At 42.8% G+C, this 26,028-nt stretch overlaps 1 protein-coding gene across 2 annotated transcripts in view; it reads left to right on the top strand.

The window, feature by feature from the left end:
• The window catches only part of ENTREP2 (endosomal transmembrane epsin interactor 2), a 458,153-nt gene that overhangs the window by 150,577 nt on the left and 281,548 nt on the right, over positions 1-26,028 (top strand). For both annotated transcript variants that reach the window (XM_075006820.1, XM_075006819.1), the window contains exon 2: positions 23,803-23,859. In XM_075006820.1, the coding sequence (XP_074862921.1) occupies positions 23,803-23,859 (57 nt within the window). The remainder of the gene's footprint in view (positions 1-23,802; positions 23,860-26,028) is intronic.

Genomic DNA, 26,028 nt, shown 5'->3' with positions numbered 1-26,028 from the left:
CTTCTTCCTGACGTAAAGAAGAGAACGAGTGTTGGTGAAATACTGATTTCCCCCACCTCATTCCTGAAACGATGAAAAGGAGCAATTTATCCTGGCTCAACTGTGCGTCAATTCATATTTCTTAACAATAATTAGTAATGACTAACAAACTTCTTTCCTTTATTTCTAGTCTATGAAGATATTGCCTTTATTTTGCAGAAAATAAATTAGTTAATTGATATAATCCAGGATAGAATGACAGTGTATGTTTAGTAAGAAGCTTTCTGAAAGCAAGCTAGAGTAATTGAAGTGCAGCCATAAGAGTTTCTCTGTGGCTTTTGAATTAGAATCCTGGAGGAGAAGTCCAGAGAGATTAATACGTAAAATAATTATTTGTAACTATATATTTTCTATGAACTATGACTAATCCTGCAGGCACTTGTTTGGTATGGTGTTTCCTGCTAAGACTAGCCTTGAGTTGAGTAGAGAGGTTACCTCTGATAATCGCTAAGATCCATCATGTTTACAGGATCAAGACATGTGGTTGGACTAAAATATATTGATATTTGCAAATGCATAAATAAAAGAAGCAATACTGTCTTCCTGTTAGAGCTTGTGTACAAGCACATCTCCACAAGCTCTTTCCACTCCAGATTGATATCTTTGAAATGGCATGTTGCTAGGGAATGTTGCTAGGTATTAGGCTGCCCTTGAGTAGGGATGATTAACCACCTGCATGTAATAATAAAAATTTAAATACATTTTAAAAAATCCTTTATTTTAAAAAAGATTCTGAAAAGAAATCACTTCTCTGCTTGGCTGATAATTCATGTCTGATATTAGAAAAGCCTAAACCTTTCTGAAATGCAAAGTGTTTTAACCATTTTTTAAATTTTGTTTTTGTTTTGCGACTTGCACTCACCTATCAGTCATGAATGATCTGTACTTTTAAGAACAAAAATACTAGACCATTGGTACTAACAGATATGTGGCTGTAAAAGTGAAAGTTAATTTTAAATGGTATAATTTCTTGAAAATGTTGAAGGTAGGCTGTTAGATTCTAGATTAGATATTACAAGTAAAATCATTCCAGTAACCCACAACTGCAATTTTTTACATAGGCATAAAAACACAAAGACTTGTATGTTTTTTACAGATATGGAGGCCAAATTATCCCATGAGATACATGGTCATGAATACAGTTATCTGCGAAAATTATGGACACACATCTGTTCTATGAATTTGTCCTTTGTTTCTTTCTCTCTCTCTCTCTCTCTCTCTCTCTGTGAAATGCTGTGTATCTGTCAACAAAGCTTGTACCTTCACAATGATTATCTGTTACTTACATGGTATTTTTTTTCAAAATAGTTTGCCTTAGCCTTTTATAAAGAAGCTTTGATTAAATTCTCCTTCGGAGGATGGTGTAGCGAATATTTATACTGTTGTTAATATTATTGATCGGGTTGTTCTACTCTAGTTTTGCGGTATCAATGCTCCAGTTTTTCCTTTTGATTAACAGAGTTCCTAAGCAGTAGAAGAACAACTGTTTGAAAAAAAAACCAAAATAAATTAGAGAAAGCAGTACAATCTGCTAATGCTTTTTATTGTGAAGGCTCAAAATCATTATCTGTAGTAATAGACTTCAGGCTGCTCACATGGATACTGGTTGCTGTCAGTAGCAATGGCTAGTCCAACTGGTGTTCCCTTCCTTTTTTGTTAGAGATGTTTATTCCTAACTTTTTCTAACACCAGTGGACCTGGGTCGTCATCAGGAGGGATTGAGCCTGCAACCATAGGGGCTAAAGCCATGTGCACAAACACAGGAGCTCGAGGTCAACTGGCTCTTAGCCGAGGCTGTAAAGCAGACTTCTATCTTGTCAGTGGTCACAATGCCCCTTGGGTTACATTTTTATTACTAACAGAGAGAAAGCTGTGCTAGTCTATCTACTCTCAAAACAAACAAGCAGTGCAGCAGCACTTTAAAGACTAACAGAATAATTTATTAGGTGATGAGTTTTCGTGGGACAGACCCACTTCTTCAGATCATAGCCATACCAAAACAGACTCAATATTTAAGGCACAGAGAACCAAAAATAGGAATCTAGGTTGACAAATCGCAAAATATTATCAGGATGAGCAAATCAGAGAGTAGAGGGGCGGGAGGAGGGGAGTCAAGAATTAGATTAAGCCAAGTATGCAAAAGAACCCCTTTAATGACCTAAAAAATGCCCATCCCAGTTCAAACCATGTGTAAATGTGTTGAATTTGAATATAAGAGAGAGTTCAGCTGCCTCTATAAAAGAGGGGTTGCTGAGCTCTCTTTATATTCAAATTCAACACATTAACACATGGTTTGAACCTGGATGGGAATTTTTTAGGTCATTAAAGGGGCTCTTTTGCATACTTGGCTTAATCTAATTCTTGACTCCCTTCTCCCCTGCCGCCTCTCTACTCTCTGATTTGCTCACCTTGATAATATTTTTCTGATTTGTTAACCTAGATTACTATTTTTGGTTCTCTGTGCCTTAAATATTGAGTCTGTTTTGGTATGGCTATGATCTGAAGAAGTGGGTCTGTCCCACGAAAGCTCATCACCTAATAAATTATTCTGTTAGTCTTTAAAGTGCTGCTGCACTGCTTTTTTTTTTTTTGATTTTTATTACTCTTTGAGGTGTTGTTCCTAATTGCCAAGATGTATGTGGTGACCTTTCTGCACAAAAAGAAGCCACACCTTGCAGCTCTCAGAAGTGTTTAATGTCCCAAGGTAACACGGAAGTCTGTTGTAAGTCTGGCATCTGTGTTATTAGGACTGCTTTACAATGTCTACATTTAATGGCTGTGACATCAGAAAAAGGGAGCACATACTCCATTTCTTCCCCACAGAGCACTGAAATACCATAGATCCATGTAAGAGGAGGGGAACCTCACCAGAGGGCTAAGTGACACAGAAGTTTAAGAATTTGCCAGTAGGTCCAGAGAAGTGATTATTCCTCTTTATTCGGCTTTGGTGAGGCTGCATCTGGAGTACTGTATCCAGTTCTGGGCCCCCAGTTATAGGAGGGATGTTAACACACTGGACAGGGTCCAGCGGAGGGCGACCAAAATAATTAGGGGGTTGGAGCAAATGACCTATGAAGAAAGGTTGAGGGAATTGAGTCTGTTTAGTCTGCAGAAGAGAAGACTGAGGGGGGATTTGATAACAGCCTTCAACTTACTGAAGGGAGGTTGCGAAGAGGCTGGAGAGAGGCTGTTCACAGTGGTCACAGATGGCAGAACACGGAACAATGGTCTCAAGTTGTGGTTGGGAAGGTCCAGGTTGAACATTAGGAAAACCTTGTTCACGAGGAGGGTGGTGAAGCATTGGAATGGTCTATCTAGGGTAGTAGTGGAGTCTCCATCCCTGGAGGTGTTTAAGTCTCAGCTTGACAAAGCCCTGGCTGGGCTGATTGGATGGGGTTTGGTCCTGCCTTGGGCAGGGGGCAGGACTTGATAGCTTCCTAGGTCTCTTCCAGCTCTATTGTTCTATGATTCTATGAATTTGGATGTAATGGAAAATTTGGGCGAAAAAAGATGGATTGTGCCAGGCTGGGCTCAGATATATTTCTGGAAAAGTGTGAGTTGCAAAAGTGAAAGTCTGTTACTGCAAATACCATGCTCCCAACAAGTTTCACATTTTGGACAGGTAAGTAAAGTACAGGTTGAACCTCACTCGTCCGGCACCCTGGGGACCTCACTGGTGGCGGTCAAGAGAATTTCCTGGATGACGGGAAGTCAATGTTGTCTAGCACATTACCAAGACTCCAACTGCCTCCTGGGCTCTAAAACAGCATTTAGCGGTAAATTACAGCTAAATAACAGAACAGAACACTGAGAGCCAAGACTGACGGCTGTAAACAAAATTTATGGGACCATGGGAAGCTTGGCCACACTCATGATAAGTAGTCATCTGGCTAACTAAAATTATGCCGGACTATGGCCATTGCCGAACAAGAGAGCTGCATATTAGAGAGGTTCAACCTGTATTCCAATCCAAATGTAGATGGTGATTGGTGAGAGATATTTAAAGGCAACTCCAAGTATAGCAACCAATACATACCTTAGCGTGAAATCTGCAATAGGACCAGAGATGTAAAATCTTCTCCACCCAACTCAAAACTATGTGGAGACTTTTGATCTGGTTCTTAGGAACCACTTCTAAAATTAGACTTTCTCTTGCCTCTTAGAAATAATAATTTTCTTTTATAGTGTTTTCAACCTTCCTCTGAGACTATTTAATGTTCTGTGGAAGCTTCCTTCAGTGTCCTTGGATTCTCTTTTCCTTAGAATGCTAGTCTGTCAGGGAGTTTTCTTTGCAGTTACACGTGTTCCTCTAAGATGAACCAGTGAATTCACTGATTCTATTCTGTCAGGCTTTTAAACAATATTTCACAAAGATAAGAGACTTTTGATCACAATCCCTTGCTTAGTTTCTAAACGTGTTTACTGTTTTCTGTCTCATACAAGAGATTGTTCTCTCCTGCTTTTGTCCCTTCCCCTCCAAAGATGTGCAGCTAAAGCATAATTTTTTAGGGTTTTAGAAAGGAGGCTATGATGTTTTGTCTCAATAGCACAGTGAGTTTTATATTGACAAACAGCTGTATATCCAGTTCAAGTTAGAAAAGTAGTTTGAAGGAAAACTGACAGGTCAAACTTGGCTTCTAATTTAGGCTTAAAGACCACTTTAAAAGAGTTTTCATTTATTTTCCAAGTGTCTGATATTTTATTCAGAGTCCCTTGAAACATTTTGGGTTGCAATGTTACAGTACTGTGAAATTGAATAGACACTGACAAGTTTAATTTCACTAGTTCACAATGGTCAAAGTGAAAGTGCATTGACAAATAAATTAAACATATTTACCTCCAGTTTTAAGCAACTAAAATGAGGAGGAACTTGTTTTGTTCACTGTTAAATATGACTTTTAACATGATAATGGGTTAGGTTTAAATTGCTCTTTGAAGAAAACATACCAAAGAACATGGTGGGCTTCTCTACACTCCCTCCCTACTTCAAAAGGAGGATGGTAAGTAGGGTGTTGGAAGTTTACTAATGAAGTGCTGTGCTGCATATGCAGCACTTCATTAAGCAGCTTTCACCCGCCCCCGTGGCAACTTCAAAGTTTTAAACTTCGAAGTGCCAGCTCGTGTCTAGCTGCGGCTCGCTAGCTGGTACTTCAAAGTGCCTGGGCAACTTTGAAGTCCCTTTACTCTTCAAAATTTTGAGGAGTAACTGCGGGTGAACTCCCAACATCCTACTTACCATCCTCCTTTCGAAGTAGGGAGGTAGTGTAGACACAGCCGGTATGTTTTGAAGGTTCATGCTTGTATAAGACATCACACATACCAGGAAAATTAAAACTTATAATTCACAACAGATAGTAATAAAGTACAGGCAACAGGCCTGACAACCTCTGCGGGCTCCATGGCAAGGTGGGAGGAGGGGCAGGTTCTGTGCCCCTTGCAGGGAAGGGCAAGGGTGGAAGGGTGGGGCTTAGGGTGGTCAGCCCTTAGTGCCGCTTGAACAGCGGCACTGTTTTTCCCCCCCCCCCCAAACTGCAGCACTTCAAAGGGCCCTGGAGCTCTGGGCCCCTTTGAAACATCGAGCCCCTGGACAGCTGCCCCTTTTGTGCCCCCTGACCCCATTGGTGAGCCTGGGTAGGGAGGTTATAGTTTACACATTACTCAGGCATTTTTACCATTATATCCCGTAATGAAGCTGTAAGTACTTATTATATCTTTCTTAATGTAAGCTTTTCAAGGTTTAAATGCTCTCCCAGAACCCTGAGAGAAAACTTATGGTAGTACATCTAATTTGAGGCTCTCTTCTCAGACGTCATTTTCAACCATTTTAAAAATTCTTTCTGCCACTTTAGTAATAGTTCTCGCAATACCTGTTTTTAGCCAGGATGGGGAGACTATAGGTTCAAATTCTGGATTTCTTCAGGAGTTGGCATCTGTAACTACTGCTGTTTAATAAGGGGTGTTGCTGTTTAAAGAGTTGTTTAGATATTTGATTAATTTTCACAGCAGAAGGTATAACTTGGGCAAAATGGCTCATCACGTCTCCCAATATCTGGCTAGGAAGTACTGATTGCTGGTTTGTCATGTTAGTAGATTTGAAAACTTTACAGATTTACTGTGAGGCATAAATCAAAGCACTGAACCCAAGTGATTGCCAAATGTTCTGTGCCCAGTTTCATTGGCAGCTTTTGAAAAAATTGTTATGCTTTGATTTTTTGTTTTGTTGCTCATGCCTTGCACATTAGGCTTCTTGTCTGCTGCATTCTCTGTCCCAGGGGTGAGCAATGTGAGGGGTGAGACACTGGGGCTGGGACTACACTTGCCCCTAGCTTCAAAGGGGGCATGGTAATCAGGGCAACAGGAGATTACTACTGAAGTGCTGTGGTGAATATGCAGCACTTCATTAGGAATCTCTGGTTGCCCCAATTACCATGCCCACTTTGAAGCTGGGGACAAGTGTAGACAAGCCACTGGGGGGGCATGAAATTTCAAAAGGGAGGGTGCAGCATGATTGGTTGCTGGGTCTCAGGCTCATCCATCTCATAAAAAATGTCTTTATGAGTGTGTATTCATATTTATGTACCAATTAATAGTTCTTATATTCTACAAACTTATTTTCTAACGTGCCAAAAGTTTTTTTTTCATATGAACATACCCAAAATTTTCATCAGTTTGGATTACAGAGGGTAGTTGAGGGAACCCTGCTAATTGCAATGATGAAAAGTGAGGCCTGATGTAAAAGGTTAGCTCACCCCCTGCTCTATCCATTAATAGATTTGAAGTGTAGAGTCCCTTGTGGTTTCTGAAGCTCACTTAAGATCCTATTTATTTAGTTGTGCTTTCAGTTAGCTTGGTGTATTGCACCCTATTTTTTTATTGTTTTGAAGTACTCTCAGTGCATATACTAATAAGTCAAGTGTACCTATTATACTGTGAAATGAAATGATTATTTTTTGCTTCATAAATTGCACAGGCTGTTTACTTTGCCCTACTCTACATACCTAAAGTGAGAATATACCATGACAGTTTAAATACCATCACAGCCTTTATTTAAAGCTATTTGTCTTTCTAATTTTTTTATTGCTAATACTGAGCAAAAAGGTTTTGCAATGATCTTTGAGCATTTGGTCTTGATCCCACCCTGCAGGATGTACCTGGATTCTTGTAGCTGAAGAATTGGGGCTCTGAAGTATGAGTTCAAAAACTGACTCGCTCTTTCTTCAAACCATGGAGTTTGAAAATATGCATACTGTTATATATTTAGATTAGAAAGAAATACAGTAATATACAATATACGTGCTAGTGATGGTGTCTGTATCTCAAGGTAAATAGGTAAAGCTAAGTGTAAAAGTTGTTTATGCAGTATTAAATATATTTAAAATACTAGGGGAAAAAAGGGTTGAGTGTTTTGTCAGCTGACCATACTTTAAAACATTACATACTGATAATTCTGTCATTAACTGAATCCACACCATAAAGATTTACTCTCAGACTTATTCCAAGTTGAGAAATCAAGGAAGTGCTAAATAAGCAGAAGATAAGCAGGTCTCCTCAACATACAACATCAGCTTTAACAAGAAAATAGGAACATGAGGAGGCAGCAGTGCCCATCAAGGGGGCTGTCCTGGGTATGAGTCATCTTGTCACCAATCTGTTTATAAAAATTAGAAATGGTGGAATTATCCACACTTGTATATTGGCATAAATGTTCAATTTGTCTGTCACAGAAATTCAGTTCATACTGTAATTCCAATCATTTTAAGACATACAGACTCCATCTACTCTGCAAACTTACTTCGAAGTCAACTTCAAAGTAAACTGCTACTTCCAAATAGCATGTAGAGTGTCTACACACACTGTTCCTTTCCTCAAAGTTAACTTCGAAGTAAGGGAGGCTAACTTCGAAGTCACTACTTCATAGCTGGGAAGGGAAGCAGTGATTTACTTTGAAGCTTCAGTTCAAAGTTAAGTGTGTGTAGATGCTCTGCACTCCTTATTTTGAAGTAAGGGGTCTGCCAAGGAGGCGGTCCTCCCTGTAGGATGGGGACAGTCTGGCCAGCCCAGACAGGGCTCTACGGTCCCTGCTATTCACTGTAAAGGAAACAGCTCCCTGGTAACCCCAGGCAGGAAGCCGAGTCTGCACCATAAGAAAGGGCAGCATGAGCTTGCTCTCAGACTGCCCCTATTCAAAGCACCAGCCCACCTCTGCATTCCCTGGCCACCATCGCAGCACTCCAGGACCCTCCCCACCCCCAGGAACCCCAGACTAGGAGACTGAGGGCTTATAGTGCCCAGTCAAGGACTGTGCCAGGAGGGGACCCTCGTGGACTGAGGATGAGCTGAAGGATGTCATCGCTCTGTTGGGGGAGGGCAAACCGGTGCCCAGCAGAGGAATGCAGAGGCCTTTGACTGGCTGGCCAGCGGCCTTGCTGCCCGAAGCCACCCCGACTGCACTGGCAACAGCGTGTGGATAAAAGTTAAAGAACTCTGCCAGACCTACATCAAGGCCCACAATGCTGCCAGATAGTTGGGTGTATGGCCCGTCGACTACCCCCACTACCAGGAGCTGCACAGGCTTCTGGAGCCAAGGGAGGTGGCCACCCTAGATTATCTGGTGGACACTGCTGGTGCCCCCCACCCCGCCCCGCCATGGACTGCAAGGACAAGGCTGACCCTTCTGGCACCACAAGCCTGCCACGTGGGGAGTGGCTGACCAAGACCGAGGGCTCCAGCAGTGTGACCCTCGTCATAGCCCTCCCCTTCCAGGACACCAAGCTGAGCCTCCACCAGCCGAGCCTCGCCCGAGCCCTGTGAGGTCATAGCCAGTAAGTATGGGATGAATGGGATGTTCTCAGTGACAGGGATGCACCCTCCTGCCTGGAACAGCTCCCCAGACCACACACCTGGGAATGGGGGAGGGAACCCAAGCTGACCCTTGCTAAGCGGGAGCCTCTGGCCACCCGCGATCCCCTGGGGCTCACGGGCCATTGGGTGGCAGGGGAATGGGGTGGGTGCCAGCAGAGCAGGGGCCCCAGCCCCCATGGGGTTGGGACCCAGCACTAAAGGGCCATCCCCCTGTCCCTTTCTGTCTCTACAGGTCCATTGTCAGGAAGGTGCCGTAGCCCACCGGAGCAGGCTGCAGCTGCAGAGGGCCAGGAGGCCACCCCATCACCCCAGCCTGCATCCCCCCCACAGCCACGGCAGGGCCTCCTGCAGACGAAGGTGGACGGATGAGTAGGCGGCTGCCAACTGGGCATTTGTGTGGGAAATGACTGGGGTGCTCCAGGACTGGCTGGCAAAGGAGCAGGACATGTGGGTGGAGCTGGCCGGCAGCCTGGATTCCATGGTCCAGGCCTTGGACACCTGCCTTGCCCAACCACCCAGCCCATGCCAGCCCAGTCTGCAGCCACCTCTACGGCAGCTGCCCACCTCCTGGTGTACCTGTCACTGTCCACACACCTGGAGCTGTCTTGGTGCTCCCCCCAGCCTGCACAGCCTGTGGAGGCCAAGCTGCCTGCACCCCGACCCCAGCCCTACCTCTCTGTGGTCCTGGCCCCATCACAGTCCTGCAGGGGACCCTGGACCAGGGGCAGTAGGTACATCCATGGCAGGTGCGGCTCCTGGCCCCCCACACCCCTGGGTGACTGAACCTTCCTCCGCCTAGCTCCCCTCCCAGTTCAGTCCACCCACCTAGGCCCCTATCTCTGTCCTATAGACCATTCTCCCCATACACTGTACATAGTTTCACACATTGTTCTGTTTTGTTTTGCCAAACTGATTTATTCCCCCAATAGTAAAGTTTCTTGTTCCCACCCTAACCCCATGTCCCTGGTGCTTGGTGGGTGGGGGGGAGTGTGAGGGGTGGCGTTGTGGGGGGGCCCATGGTGCGGAGTGTGGCTGGGAGGGCCGGGGCAGGCCCTGGGCAAAGGCCTGGCACAAGACATCCTGGACCCTGACCCCACCCCTTTGTGCCTCATGGCATGGGGCAGCAGGCAGGTGTTCGTAGCTGCTTCCTGGGGCCTGCAGCCCATCCCTGGATAAAGGGCTCCAACTGGCCCTCCACAAGGTTGTGGAGGGCACAGCAGGCAGCGATGACTGTGGGAATGTTTGGGAGACTGACATCCAGCCTGGCGAGGAGGCTGCGAAACCTCCCCTTTAGTCTCCCAAATGCTTGCCTGACTGTGCCCCTGGTATGGTTGAGGTGATTATGAAAGGTGTCTTGGGCTGTAGTGGTACGTCCGGTATAGGGCTGCACAAGCCACGGGTGCAGCGGGTATGCAACGTCAGCCACAATGCAGGTGGGCATTGTGATGTCCCTGAGCGGGAACTCCCACAGGGGGACATACGTGCTTTCCAGCATCCAACATCCCAGCCATGAATTCCAGAACAACCAGGCGTCATGGGTCCTGCTCGACCACCCCATGCACATGTCCAGAAAACAGCCCCTCGTGTCCAACAGGGCCTGGACTACTGAGTGGTACCCCTTTCTGTTGATGTAGGTGCCCCCTTTGTGGTCCAGAGCCCGGATTGCCACATGCATCCCATCCAGAGCTCTGAAACAATTGGGGAAGCCCAGGTCTGCGAACCTGGTGAGGATGGCGTCCAGGTATCCCAGGTCCCCCCAGGCGTCCAGGTCCCCCTGTTGATGACCTGCGGGGGGTGTGTGGAGCAGGGAGGAAGACATGCCCATGAACCCCTGACTGGGAGGCCCCCTGCTCCCTCCCCACCAAGGGCCCCCTGCCCAGTAGCCCCCTTTCTAGGGTGGGTCCATGGTGGGGGCCGGACTCACCTCAGTCATTACCACTCTGATGGTGGCCTGGGCGACTCCAAATTGGTGACTGACAGACCGGAGGCTGTTGGGCATGGCCAGCCTCCATAGTGCAATGGCCACCCTCTTCTGCACCAGGCTGCATCCGTGCAGGCTGCTGGCTGCATCCGTGCATCCTGTTGCTGGAAGATGGAGGCGAGCCAGTGGCAGAGGTCTTTGAATGTCTGGTGGGCCATTCTGAAGATCCTCAGCCACCGCTCATCATCCCTGAAGTATAACTTCAAAGTAAGCAACTTTTGAAGTTATTTTGTAGTGCAGACAGCCACAGTTCTGTAAATTAGTTTGCATAATTGTGCTTTGATAGCTTTTTCATTACATTTAATTGAATTAATGTTCTTTATCAACTAGCATATTTTTATATTTTAAGAGAAAATTTTACAAAAAAGAAAAGGATCAGAGAATGTGTTCTGTTTATATTGTATTATGTAGAATGTTGGGGGTGGAGGGCAACCTGAAGGTTTCAAATTTGACAATAGACTATTTCACCTAATCTGGTCCATATCCTAATTTTAGCATTCTGAATTTATAGAGGGCGTTTAATTTGATTGACTGCGGAGACCTGCAAATCTTAAAAGAAAACTGTCAGTAGCCTTTTTTAAAAATAATTTCTGATTGTGATTATTTCCCATTGCCTTCATTACCTTGACTTGAAACTATATTTACCTTCTGCTGTTTTTGTCTTGCTTCTATATGCAAGCATTAAGGTAAATACCTCCTCTCCATGCATGAGCACAACTTACAGTAATGATGATGGATATTTCATCTGCAAACTCAGAGGCATTTGTAGTCAGTGTACATTGTTTTATCTATAATGCAGAAGAAGCTAGTATAGATGATGTCTATTACTTTTCTGTCTATGAATTGTCACCATTACTGCAGATCATCATTTCAGACCATTATTGCAGAATGTGCTGCTGTGGAAATAGTGGTTTACTAAAGGAAACTCACAAATTCTGTGTGGATATTTTATATCAGTATAGATTAGTTGCCAATGTCTTTTATATAAGTAAATTTTCATGATGTTGCATATTGAATATGAGAAAAACAAATATGGAAAAAAACTCCAGTGTGTATTAGGTGCATTAACAAATTGCTGACTTGTAGTAGGTAGTGTTGTTATCCTACATAAATCCGCAGACCATAGCTGCATGTTAAAATTCTGTGGTGTGTGAGAGGGTGTGTGTGAGAGATTATGTAAGAGTCAGGAAACAATCTCTCTCTCTCCTTTCAACTCACTTCACAGAATACAGATGAAGCCAATACTACAAACTATGAGCTGCTCCCTGTTTTACTTATCTGGCCCACTAGTCCACGTAATGGCATAATGAGCACTGGAGCTTCTGGGTACTGCAGGTCTCACCTACTCTGTGCTCTCTCTTTGCGTTGTTTGCATGACCTATACCTGACAACAACAGAGGCTTTCCTGCATTTACATCTTTTCATTCTTTTTGACAGAAAAGCAAAACTTGGACAATAATGAACAGAACCTCATCAAAGATTCTGCAACATGCAATCTGAAATAGGGCCATATATTTACTTCAGCCAAACTTGCATTGACATTAGGATTCAGTTCCCATTCTCTTGTTCAAAATACATCTGAATTCAGTGGGAAGGTTTGTGAAGAGCAATGTTTTGCTTTAACTTCTGTATGCTGAAGATACACATCTGAATCTTATCTAGCCCCAGTGATGGGAAGAGTTGATGACTAGGTGACTGCTGGAAATTGAAGACTGGATGACCTTGCTGAAATGCAATCCAGCTAAGACAGCAGTAGAATTACTAGTTTTTAAAATATATATTGAAGGCATTAGAAATTTGTAAAACATTTGTAAAGTATTTGTAAAACAGCCTTGTAATTTGGAGTAAGTTTGGACTGAGGCCAGATGCTAGATGACAAGGTAGTATCCATAGCTGGAAGCATGTTTCCAAAGTTTGTTTGGGTAGGCAAATAACAATCATTCCTTAGGGATAAAAGTATCTTGATAATTTGGCCATGCCTTTGTCACCTGGAAATTAATCCACTGTAGTGGGCTCCAAATGGGATCAAATATATATTCTCTGTGGTGGATTTTCAGTGGGAATTCAAGGTGTTTGTTTTAATACCTAGTCTGGCCCCAAGCCAGGTGTACCTCCAATTCCACCTCACCAAAAACAATTTGCTCACAAAATCAAACATAAAAATACAAGTATCACAGGGGTAGCCAAGTTAGTCTGTGTCTTATTGAATTTCATCTTATTTACTTCAGATCATTTCTTTAAATTGTCTACAGCATTTTGAATTTCAGTCCTGTACTCCAAAGCATGCACAATCCCTCCAAACTCGGTGCTATCTGGAAACTTTAGAAATATACTCTTTATGTCCTTATCTAAATCATTGATGAAGATAATGAACAGATGCACATCAAGAAGTGATCCCTGCAGGAACCCACTTGATATTTGCTTGTGAAAACTGATAACTACTCTAGGAATGGTTTTCCAACCAGTTATGCATCTACATTATAGAAGCTCCATCTAGGATGGATTTCTTCAGTTTGTTTATGAGCAGATCATTCAGGACAGTATGAAAAGCTTTATTAAAGTCAAGATACACCATGTATACCATTTCTTTGCTCTCCATAGGGCTTGTCGCCCAATTAAAAAAGCTGGTCCGTTGATTTGACATGATTTATTCTTGGCAAAACCATTTCTTATGATTGCTTATTTCCTTTACTCTCCCTTTTATAGATTAGCACTGTATTTACCTTCTTCCAGTCCTTTTTAGCTTCTGGGACTTGCTGGTCTGTCTGTTCTCTTGGGCATTTGAAGAAATGGAGGACCTGGATATATCTACACAGTGCACCTTACAGTGATGTAGGTGTGCTGTGTAGCTGCTCCTGATCTCACAGGGCAACAAAATAACATTACTTCCGATGAGGGATGGCAGCTTCATCACTGGGAACATGACTTCTGCCAATAAAGCAATGTCCATGCTGGTGCTTTTTGTTTTTAAAACTTTTGATGTTTAGAGTGTCTTGTTTCATGTCCCTTAGTGATGTGCCAGTGTAGACACAGCAGATGAAAGGGTAGTCATGTAACGTTGTTACCTCCTTTTTTTCGCAGGGGAGAGAAGGGTAAATTTTAAGGTGCTTTATGGAAAGTGCAGTCAATCTGCAACCCCCAATGCATGGCTTAAGTGTCCAGTCCCTGTTGGCATAACATGGGGCAGGCGGTCCCTAAACTTCTGGGAGAGGAGGGTAATCAGGGAAGAGAGCCTAATTAGGGCTTCCATAAAAGCGTAATGCACTCCGCACAAGGTCCCATTGGCCTGTCGTCACCCAGAGATGCCATAGGGGCCTGGAGCTTCCCACCTCGCATGGTAGTAAATAGGGATGTTAAACTTTAACCAGTTAAATGGTAAGCCTCACCCTAAATGGATGACGCTTATTGGTTACAGTTAACCAGTAGGGGCTGGAGCGGCTCCTGCCTGTCACAGACAGGGGTTTGCTCCAGCCCTGCGGGACTGCTGCAGGCGTGTGCATATGTGTGTTAAACCTAACATTTAACTGGTTAACTAATTGCATGGGATTTTACATCCTTAGAAGGGAAGAGAGTGGCCACCCTGTGTCTACAACGAGTGGTACTAGCAGTCCATCTCCCGACTCTGGAATCCACTTTCTGTTAGTAAAGAATGCAAACAAGTAAGGAGAGAAATTTACACTTAATGAAACTCCCGAGAGGCCTGTGATCAAGTAGCATTTTGTAGAGTGAACAAATGAAAAACACTGTGTAAAAATCAGAATTATAATTGTAGCTTTGTGGTGGAGGGGACTTTTTATAAAAAACTAGGTTGTGCTTGCCCCTTATATATAGTGTACAAGCAGGGAGGGTGCCAGGATGTTTCCTATTCAACTACATCTGCAGGCCTATGTAAAGGCTCACCCAGGCACAACTGCGGTTCAGGAGACCACAGGGACTGCTTTCTTTCTCTTTTTCTAATGCCCTGAATGAGGCAGGCAGATGCTGACCTGAAGAGTGCGAAGCTGACAAATAGAAATAAAATAGAGAGTTGTTGCAGACAGTTAAAAATTGTATGAATGAATTTTGACTCATAGGAACATCCAATGTAACAAAACACCTTTTTTGAATTACTCACATGTATTGGGTTCAGAAATAGTGGTTGGGTGTGCACGCACATGTGTACTTACCTTGTTATTTTTTCTAAAGGCTTTTTAATGGCCTACAGTTTCAGTCAGCCCATTTGTTTAATTGAGAATGTGTTGCTGTCTAGCCTGAAGTTGAACTTGCTAATCATGTCATTTTGCCTTCCTGAGTGCAATTCTGCCTTATGAGATTATCAGCCTCGGGACACTTATCATAACAGTAATAATGAGATATCTAGCTATCAGAATAAATTTAATTAACTGCAGAAAAATAAAGTTCTTTTCTTTGCCTTGGTCAGGTTTCAAAAATATGTAGTACTCATAAAATTAAAAAGGGATGTCTAGCGTGTATGACATGGGAAACATTGGAGAACACAATCTATATACAACAGATCATACTGGCAAATTGACTTTAATGTCATAATGCATAACCTAATTTCAATAAACTTTTCATTATGCTTTCATGCATGTTCCCCTGTTGTATATGTATTTTTCTCCGATACTAATGCTGAAGATTCACGGTGAAAAATTATCTTTAATTTATGAAGGTGCTAAAACAAATATGAAAAGGTATCTTCTGCAATGTGTGATTTTTCTTGAAATCTTCAGCAAACTTAAATGACATCAAATCTACTTCTTGCTAAAATATAAAATATATTGTTCAAAGCATGACATTAATGTTTTGCAGTATAATAAATATACTAAAAAATCTGACTTTAGTGACTTTATATCAGAGAGCGAATACAATTGTTTTTAATGTCATCATTCTGCAGCATTCTTTGTTAGCCATATATTGTAGTAGTGCCTTGGTACTTAAAGGTATAAAAATGGGTTATTACAGAAAGAATGAACAAGTTGTATATTTTCAAATAGTTTATTATAAGTTTTAATCCTAAATTTCTGAACAAAATTTTGGTTTTCATACATTGTATTTGCATGCATGAGAGCAGATTTTGGACCAAAATAAATTGTGGCAGGGCCAGGGTGAAGGAAGCCTAAACAAGCAGAAGGGCCAGCAGGACAATCAGAGGCAGCTGGGTGGGAGACAGCTCAGCCTAATTACAGCTAGCTGGTCCCAATGACTGGGCCAATGAGAGGCCTTTAAAACCCTCCACAGTAGGAAGGGCAGGGGGAGAGAGTGAGAGGTGAGCAGAGACACACGAGGAGACAGGAGCAGAGAGAACAGGTTTGAGAGGAGCAGAGGAGAGAAGCAGGAACACCTGAGATCACAGAGGGAGAGCGGGAGCTTCTACAAGATTAAGAGTGAGGACCTGTGACTGCTACAGCGTGGAGAAGGTACTGGGGGAGTCATCTGGGGAAGTGGCCCAGGGAGGAGAGTTGCCGTGCCAAGGGCTAAGGGAATCAGCTCCTCCCACTGGCAGCTGCACAGGGTCCCTGGGCTGGAACCTGGCACAAGTGGTTGGGGCCGGGTTCCCCCCCAGACCACCCCTTGCCCCAGAGAGGGCAACAGGGCCCTTAAGGGGTCCTAATGGACTGACCAGAGGACAGAGGCCCAGGAATTGGACTGACTTTGTCACCAAATGTAATTTATTTAAATGTCTTGATATGCCTATCTGTCGGTGAAGAAGTCCAGCCCTCAGGAAGGCAGAGCCTTATAATGAATGGCCATCCTATTTGGAGGTCCAATGTTTAGCTCTATATGCTTTAAAGTAATTGAAAAATGCAGTATATAATTGATGTTCACTAAAAACATATTTCATAGCCCTGGTAAAACAACAAAATTAACTTTTGTTAATAACTCAGAGTATGACTATGTATAGCTCTAAAACTACTTCTTTGTCAGATGCCTGATGTGGAGAATACATAAGCAGTAGCTTTAGAAATTTGCTACACTACAAAGATTTGGAGATGAAAGTAATGTTGACGTGCAAAAGTTGCCAAAGCATGTTAACGCTACCACCCTGTGTCGACAGCTCATGGCCACGTTTTTAGCTCCCCCATGGACAGAAAGAGCAATGCACTATGGGTATGCATACCACAGTGCCTGGCGTCCCCTTCTATTGCTAGGCAATGTATTAATGCAGAATAGAGCACACAGCATCTTGGGAATGTGGAACATGTCTCATCAGGCACCTCTTTGATCCCCAGGGACTTCTGGCTCACTTGCATCATTTCTGAAATGGCCAGTCTTTGCTGTGCACTCTAGAATCTGCTGAGAGAAAGAATGGACCCCACACTTCTCTCCCATTCTGTGTTCAGTGCATGAGGACATCATGCATTGCAGCACTGTTTCTGTTGAACCTAATAGCAGAGGAAAAGACTCGTAGGCTGATCACACAGAGTGACATAGACAGCAGTAACCTGGCATTGCATTTGGCTGTCAGAGAGTTTCTGTGCAACATAGACCATCTCGTTTGGGCTAGGGAAACGAGCATTGACATGCAGGTGGGATCACATTGACGTACAGGTGTGGTATTCAAACCTGTGGCTATAGAATGACACCATGCACAAAGCCACCTTCCTGGAGCTGTGTGATGAGCTGACCCCTGAATCATGACACACAGACGCCCGAATGTGAGCTGCCCTCTTGGTGGAGAAGCATGTGGCGATTGATTTGTGAAAGCTGGGAACTCCCCATTGATACTGTTCAGCTGCAGATCAGTTTGGAGTTGGGGAGTCCACCAGTGGGGCAGTGCTTCTGCAAGTGTGCAGGGCAATAAATCGCAGTTTGCTTTATAGGACTATGACTCTGGGAAATGTGGAGGACATAATATCCAGCTTTGCAGAGCGAGGCTTTCCTAATGATGATGGGGCAATCAATGGCACACTTTTTTCATAATTAATAGTTAAATGGGGATGCACATCTCAGACTGTGGAGGGACCTCAGGAGGTCATTGAGTCCAGTCCTCTACCCTCATGGTAGGATCAAGCACCATCCCTGACAGGTTCTTTTTAATTGATTTGCCTCAGACCCCTAAATGACCTCCTCCAGGATTGAGCTCACAACTGTGGGTTTAGGAGGCCAATGGTCAAGCCACTGAGCTAGCATCCCCCCCCCGCTAAAAAAAAAAATTGTACAGTTCATCCAAACTGTTCTTCTGACTTTTTTTTTTTTGGCGTGGGTTACGCACGAGAAGAGTGAATAGAAGGAGTGGTTTTGAGGAAAATGGAAAGAAATCACCCCAGTAGGGAGTTTTTGACAGTGAGGAATGCTGTGTGTGTGTTTTGGGGCTGCTTCTCTGCTGCATCTCACAACTAATCCCAAGTAACACGTTGCCATGAAGACGAGGGAGGTGACAAGCTTCCACTGGAGCCTTAGAGCTTGGTATGGGTTACAAAACCAAAGACAAAGTTTTTGTACCATTCAACAGTTTTGCCTTTAATGATCACTGCGAATCTCAGTCAAACACCTAGAATGGAAACAAAGAGGAAGCCGTGCTAGTCTATACACTATCAAAACAAAAAGCAGTCAAGTAGCACTTTAAAGACTAGCAAAATGGTTTATTAGGTGAGCCTTCGTGGGACAGACCCACTTCTTCAGACCATAGCCAGACCAGAACTGGCTATGGTCTGAAGAAGTGGGTCTGTCCCACGAAAGCTCACCTAATAAACCATTTTGCTAGTCTTTAAAGTGCTACTTGACTGCTTTTTGTTTTGACCTAGAATGGAGTTTTACTGGTAAGGGAGGATTGGGGTTAGGGGAATTCTGTGCAACTGTACACATGTTAAGTTGCCATAATCACATTGTCATGGGGAGTGGAGTGTGGTGGAAAATGAGCCTTTCCTGCTATTGGGTGTAGAGGCTGGGTTGCTGGATAAAGAATTCTCTATATGCTGCCAGGGGAGCCTGTGCCAGTTTGGTTAACTCTGCATCTGGAGAAGAACTTGAGTATCTCCGTTTGATATTCTAGTATCAGAGGGGTAGCTGTATTAGTCTGTAGCTGTAAAAACAACAAGTCCAGGGGCACCTGATAGACTAACAGATTTATTAGTTTGTCAGGTGCCCCAGGACTGCTCATTGATCTTCCAGGACCTTTATTAAGTGTTCCGTTTCATTCTTTTTATCATTCAGCTCCTTAACTTGCCTCTCCTCTCTTTTCTGCATCTGCTTTGATGAATGTTACAGAATGTCCTTGAGCGTGTGCTCTGTGACCTCCTGGGTCTCCTGAGTTGACTCAGTCTGGCAGTAGGAGAAGTGTTCTGGTTGGTTAAGGTCTGCTCTGCAAGACAAATGTAACAAAAGTAGGATCATAATACTCCTGATAAAGGTTGAAACATTTCACTGAAAAGTACTGTTGGGAATTCGAGTTTTTCTGTTACACATGAGGCAGGTGCACATCTCTGCAGCTATTCTGAACATGGGGAGTGTTAGGGGAAGGGAAGCGGGGGAATGAGAGGTGTACATAGGGGCATAAGAAAGTGCAGTCCTGACTTGTACGATAGGTTTGCATGGAAATAATTCTAATGCTCACCTACACGTCCACAGGATGCCATCGCTCTTGCTGATATCTCACTCCTGAGGATAAGCAGGAAACCCAGGTTCCGCTTCTGTCTGCTTCTGTCACCCTGCTGCTCATGCAGCTCGCTTCTGTGCTACCTGGGTGCTGGTTGCACAGAGGGACGAATGTTTGGGAAGAGAGTTGTACCACGGGGGTGGGGAAATGGCAGCACTGCCATGTAATCTTCATGAGACAATAAGTGCTTCAGGAAAAGCTTCCAGAGCATCTCTGTGCAGGCTTCAGGTGACATCTCTGTGTGCATTTTTCATGACTTTTGTTGCATTATCGTCAAAAAGGGGGTTTTGGTAACAAAACTTGCCAGTGTAGATATGCACTTAGTCAGTTCAGTCCAAGCTCAAGGATTTTACCCCAAAGTTCTGTACAGAGTAACAGAGAGGAGGCTTATGTGTTGAGAGAAGGGCATGTAAATGAGGAGATGTAATATGGAAAGGAAGAAATCACGGTTATAGGTTGCAAAGATTGTATGAAACTGTAACTTTGGGTTTTTTTTGCTTGTTTGTTTTGTTATTTTCTTTGTTTTTGGCATATTTGTGTCCAGGCATTTGAGCTATCTTAAGTGGTTTTAGTTAATTTGTTTTGTAAATTTGTTTGGAGAAATATATAGAGTGAAAGCTTAACCACATTGAATTTTGCATTGACTTCAGTAAGGCCAGGGTTTCCCATCTCTTATGCATTATATATAATTGCATTTTAAAAATGTTTAAAAGGACAACAAGTTTACAAGGTTAACCACTCAAAAGTTAGGAAAAGCCAAATTTAAGTTGTCCATGCTGCTTCCTTCTGTGTATGCATTCTGGTAATCTTTAATTGTGTTAAGTTTTCTAGCTCTCATCATATACAGTTGTACTGATGATAACTCTCACTGGTCTCTGAAGCTTGATGGATATGGAGAGCTAGTCCCAATGAACTACCTTAAAACAATTTTAAACTAGGTTTTGAGATTGTTTTTTAGTTTGTTTCTTTTTGGTTTTGTACTGTGTATATATATTAATGATTGACTAATGGGCTGAAACAGCATATGAAATCATCATCCTTATACCACATATTCTTTCTCTATCAGCATGCTCTATTTTTTGGTTAGTGCCTTGTCATTTTCTGCCTGTTCCTGTTTGGTTTTTAACTGTTTTTTTCCTAAATTTGGATAAAATCTCTTTCTCTCTCATGCACATATAAAAACACTCTCTCTTTGTGCATCTCTCCCTCTATCATGGGACGATTTAAAAAAAAAAATTTAATACACTCATTCTTTTTACATGGCAGGACAGTGCAGATAATCTTAAAGTCCAGAGCAGATTAATTCTGATAGTGTCCATGAACTACCAAACATGACATTTTGTCATTGCTAAATATTAAGAGGGTGTTCCAGCTATATGGGGTACCCCCTCTTGAGGCTTCTGGGGTTTTTGCCACCCCTGGGAGTAGGGTACTGAGGCTGCTGCCTTGTGGATACTGTGGAGGAGCTAGAAGTCACTGGGCCTTTGTGCACCGTAGCAGCTCCCCAGCTCTTGTCTTGGTAAAGATGAGAGGGCAGAGCATAGAACATGTAGTGCCTGGGAGCTCTCTCTCTGCTGCTCTGCTCTTCCTAGGAGGACAGTTCTTTGTCCCGTTTTCTTTCCTGTAAAGGGACAACACCACTGTAAATGTAATACAATTTAGCCTTTACCATTTTATTATGGTAGATTTTATGTGAGAAGGAAGGAACATGCTTAACTGTCAGAGAGCCCTGTTTGGTTTGAATGGCTGGATCTGGGTGGGAGTGCTGGAAAATCATGGAGGGAATTCTGAAGGAATCCATTTTGGAGCACTTGGAAGAGGGGAAAGTGATCAAGAGTAGTCAACATGGATTCACCAAGAGCAAGCTGTGCCTGACCAATCTGATTAGCTTCTATGATGAAGTAAGTCCTCTGTGAACATGGGGAAGTCAATGGATGTGATATACCTTGAACTTAGCAAAGCTTTTGGTACAGTCTCCCACAACATTCTTGCCTGTAAGTTAAGGAAGTATGGATTGGATACATGGACTGTAAGATGGATAGCAAACTGGCTTGACAGATGGCCCCAGTGGGTAGTGGTCAATGGCTCAGTATTTGTTTGACGGTCAGTTTCAAGTGGAGTGCCCCAAGGATCAGTTCTAGGGCCAGTACTGTTCAACATTTTTTATTAATGACCTGGATGAGGGGATGGATTGCACCCTCAGCAAATTTGCAGATGACACTAAGCCAGGGGGTCAGATAGGTACATTGGAGGGTAGGGATAGGGTCCAGAGTGACCTAGACAAATTGGAGAATTGGACCAAAAGAAATCTGATGAGGTTCAACATGGATAAGTGCAGAGTTCTGCACTTGGGACAGAAGAACCCCAAGCACTGTTACAGGCTGGGGACCAACTGGCTAAGTAGCAGTGCATCAGAAAAGGGGATTACAGTGGATGAGAGGCTGGATATGAGTCAACAGTGTGCCCTTGCAGCCAAGAAAGCTAATGGCATATTGGGGTGCATTAGGAGAAGCATTTCCAGCAGATCTAGAGAAGTTATTGTTCCCCTCCACTCAGCTCTGGTGAGGCCTCCCCTGGAGTATTGCCTCCAGTTCTGGGCACCCCAGTATAGAAAGGATGTGGATGCATTGGAGATGGTTCAGCGGAGGGCAACGAAAATTATTAGGCGTCTGGAGCACATGATCTATGAGGAAAGGCTGAGCGATCTGGGCTTATTTAGTTTGCAGAAGAGAAGTCTGAGGGGTAATTTGATAGCAGTCTTCAACTTTCTGAAAGGGGGCTCTAAAGAAGATGGCGAGAGACTGTTCTCAATGGTGACAGATGACAGAACAAGGAGCAATGGTCTGAAGTTACAGAGGGAGAGGTGTAGGTTGGATATTAGTAAAAACTATTTCACCAGGAGGGTCATGAAGGAATAGAATTCATTGTCCTGAACGGTGGTGGAATCTCCATCCCTCGAGGTTTTTAAGTCCTGGCTTGACCTAGTCATGGCTGGGATGATGTAGATGGGTTTGATCCTGCTTGAAGCAAGGGGCTGGACTAGATGATCTCCTGAGATCCCTTCCAGCCCTAGAATTCTATGATTCAGTGATCTATGACTTGAAAACTCAGCACTCTGTATCTGAATTTAACTGTAAGTGGTTCAGTTTTGCTGGAGTAAGAGCTGCAAAGGTTGGCCCATGTGAATATTTCAAAATTCCCTTGTTTTATAAAGCAAGTTATTCTGTTGTGTAATTAAGGCTCCCTGCATTGATTTAAGAAATAATCCTTATATAGTCACAGCTGTACCTAAGAGCTGTCAATCATTTGAATAATTTAGATGACATCCTGTATACCACTTTTCACTCTCCAAAAGTATTTTATGATTACAAATAAGTAATAGGATCATATTGCAAATTAAGGCAAGGAATATGTCTGTGTGTTTTGCTAAAAATGAAGTTAGTTCCATTACTGTCTCTGTCTGAATTGGTATAGCTACACACTCTGAGCTATTCAACATTTTAAATTGGAGAGGCAGAGGTTTTTGACTGGCACTAAAACACATAGCAAATAAATGATAGGAAAGGTTAGGTTTTATTATTACAATATGCTTGTGCTAATTTTCACCTGCCATCAAGCTATTAAATTGCACTGGAGGATCACACGTAACTGTTCAGGTGGTACAAATAATTATTAATTAAAATAAGCCCTACAGCAGACCAGGTATTGTGATTTACTACTGAATGGTGAGAAAACGTTTCTGGGACTTATTCTAAACCTATAGAACGAATTTGATGTGGAAATCAGATTGACATCTCTATAGAAATGGGGGGAAAAATTGTGAGATTTACAGAGCCACATGTTTTCATCTCTGCTGGAAATAGAATAAAATTTCTTAGATTCTAAGGCCAAGGTGGAGAATTATTATCACCTCATCTGACCTCTTATATAAGATAGGCCATAGAACTTCCAACAAAATAATTCCTAGAGCATATCTTTCAGAAAAACATGTTCTATATTGATTTCAAAATTGATAGTGATGACAAATACACAATTACTCTTGATGAGTAGTTTTAATTCTGATTCAGAGAATTATCTACTATGACCCGCAATGTTTTTCAGAGTCACTGCTTCCAAATATAGAGTCCTCGATGCTGTAAGCATGGTCTTCATTCTTTGTTTCAATACCCCATCTTGCAGTATTTTATCTTCCAGTCCCAGCAGTGTTGGAAACCATTTACTTTTCTTAGAGTTTGGTTGTTTTTTTACCTTAAGGTACTGTTACTTTTTTAGGTGTTAATATAAAATTTGTCTCTTTTTGGTGACCCTTTTCACTTCATTTCAGGTGCTGTTGTCAGGACTGATTGGTGTTGTCTCATGGAAAAGACCTCTCTCGCTTGTGGTAAGTGAGAATGCTTTCTTAACATAAGAATGTCAGAATGGTCATACTGGGCCAGACCCAAGGTTCATCTAGCTAAGTATCCTGTCTTCCAACAGTGGCCATGCCAAGTGTCCCAGAGGAAAAACTTGGACTTCACAATATCCTCTGGCAAGATGTTCCACAGGTTGACTGTGTTGTGTAGAGAAGTACTTCCTTTTGATTGTTTTAAACCTGCTACCTATTAATTTCATTTAGTGAGACAGGGAGGCAAGGCCCCAGCCCTGGTTGGCCCACAGCCTCTGAGCAGTCACCGTGCACCCAGGCTCCAGTCCTAAAGCTTGAGTGACTGGTCAGTGTGGTTGCTTCCTCAGCCCCAGGGATCAAGAGGCCAGGCAGAATAAAGGCCACACTCCCTGCCCCAAGACCTCCCCATTGCCCTCAGACCGCCATACACCCATGCTTGTGTCCTGACTCCTCCCCCACCACATTTCTGCCTTGTCTCCCACCACCTTCCCCTGAGACCCCACACCTTTCCAACCCTCTGTCCTGACTCCCACACCCCTCTATGCTCACCCCCACACTAACAGGTGCTGCCATACTCTGCTGTGAGGCCCCAGCACTCCAACCCACACTATCGTATCACAGCCCTCTGCCAACCTTCTGCCCCAAGAGCCACACCCAGTGGGATTTGGGATACGACAGTACCTGTAAGAAATATCAAAACAAAAACGCAGTCAAGTAGCACTTTAAAGACTAACAAAATAATTTATTAGGTGATGAGCTTTCGTGGGACAGACCCACTTTTTCAGACCATAGCCGTACCAGAAGAGTCTCAATATTTAAGTCATAGAGAACCAAAAACAGTAATCAAAGTTGACAAATCAGAAAAAAATTATCAAAAAAATTCTGATTTGTCAACTTTGATTACTGTTTTTCGTTCTCTATGCCTTAAATATTGAGTCTGTTCTGGTATGGCTATGGCCGAAGAAGTGGGTCTGTCCCATGAAAGCTCACCCGATAAATTATTTTGTTAGTCTTTAAAGTGCTACTTGACTGCTTTTTGTTTTGATAGTATATAGACTAGCACGGCTCCCTCTCTGGTACTATGTAAGAAATATGTTACTTTCACCCCTGAAACAGGACCCTGCTGCATCACCTTTCCCAATCTACTAACTAAAATTTCATTGTTCACAAAGTTGGTGTTTCTAAAGAAAGTGTTTTGAACATTTTTTTTTTTTTAGAAACGTATTCCCATTTAACTGATGAACATGGATGGTTTGTATTTGTCGTCATGTTAGGCACAGTACTGGTAACCAAGAAAGTTTTCTCCTGTTCAAACAGAAGGTATCCAACCAGTGTTGAATTGTGTTCATTTTTTATATCCTTTAGATAACAACTCAGCAAGCCCAGTTTACTGATGAGTTTAAAAATCAGTTAGTAGTCCTCACTTTAAAACATCATGAATGCTTGGCTCAGCTGAGTAATAGGTCATGTTTCAGCGTGTCAAACAGCGTGTGGAGTATGAATAAATAGCTAGGGTATTGGAGATATATTCTCAACCAAAAGAGCAACCAAAATTATATATGGAGCCTGTCCACTAATTGGCTATACTTAGGGAAAGTCACTTAAGGAAAAAGGATTATATTTGCAAAAGCAAATTAAAGCAAAAACTTTGAATACTTGAGAATTTAGGCTGCAGTACTTCAGACAGAGACTAAATGAAATTCTAGTTCTGGGTTGCACATAAATAAATTCCTAACATAGGCAATGTAATGTGAATATAGTGTTGAAATCCAAGCATTTGTAACAAAGGAGTTGTGTTGGAAATTCTGTTTGTTTGTGACAGCAAAGGAAAACATGTTTTATTGACAGAAATATAACCATTAACAGGCCGGTGATATGCTGCCATGTCAGAATATTTTTATTACTTTTTCCTTATGCTTCCAAAGGATTGAGATGGTATTGATAATACTGAACTGAAAGATTTTGCTCTTTGCGCTAACTCTTTTTAAAGTATAGCAGTAATAGAAACCAGATATCTGAGTTGCACCAAAATAGTTCTATATTATTTCAGCCATTTTGTCACTCTTTCAGTATATTGTTAAATTGTTTAAAACTTTGAAAAATATGATTTTTAAATTACGCATACATTATTTGTAAGTAATTACTGTGATTACTAATCCAGTTGTG

Source organism: Carettochelys insculpta, chromosome 12 (assembly GCF_033958435.1).
Source record: "Carettochelys insculpta isolate YL-2023 chromosome 12, ASM3395843v1, whole genome shotgun sequence".
Classification (NCBI taxonomy): Eukaryota; Metazoa; Chordata; order Testudines; family Carettochelyidae; genus Carettochelys; species Carettochelys insculpta.
This window is presented reverse-complemented; position numbering and strand designations above follow the sequence as displayed.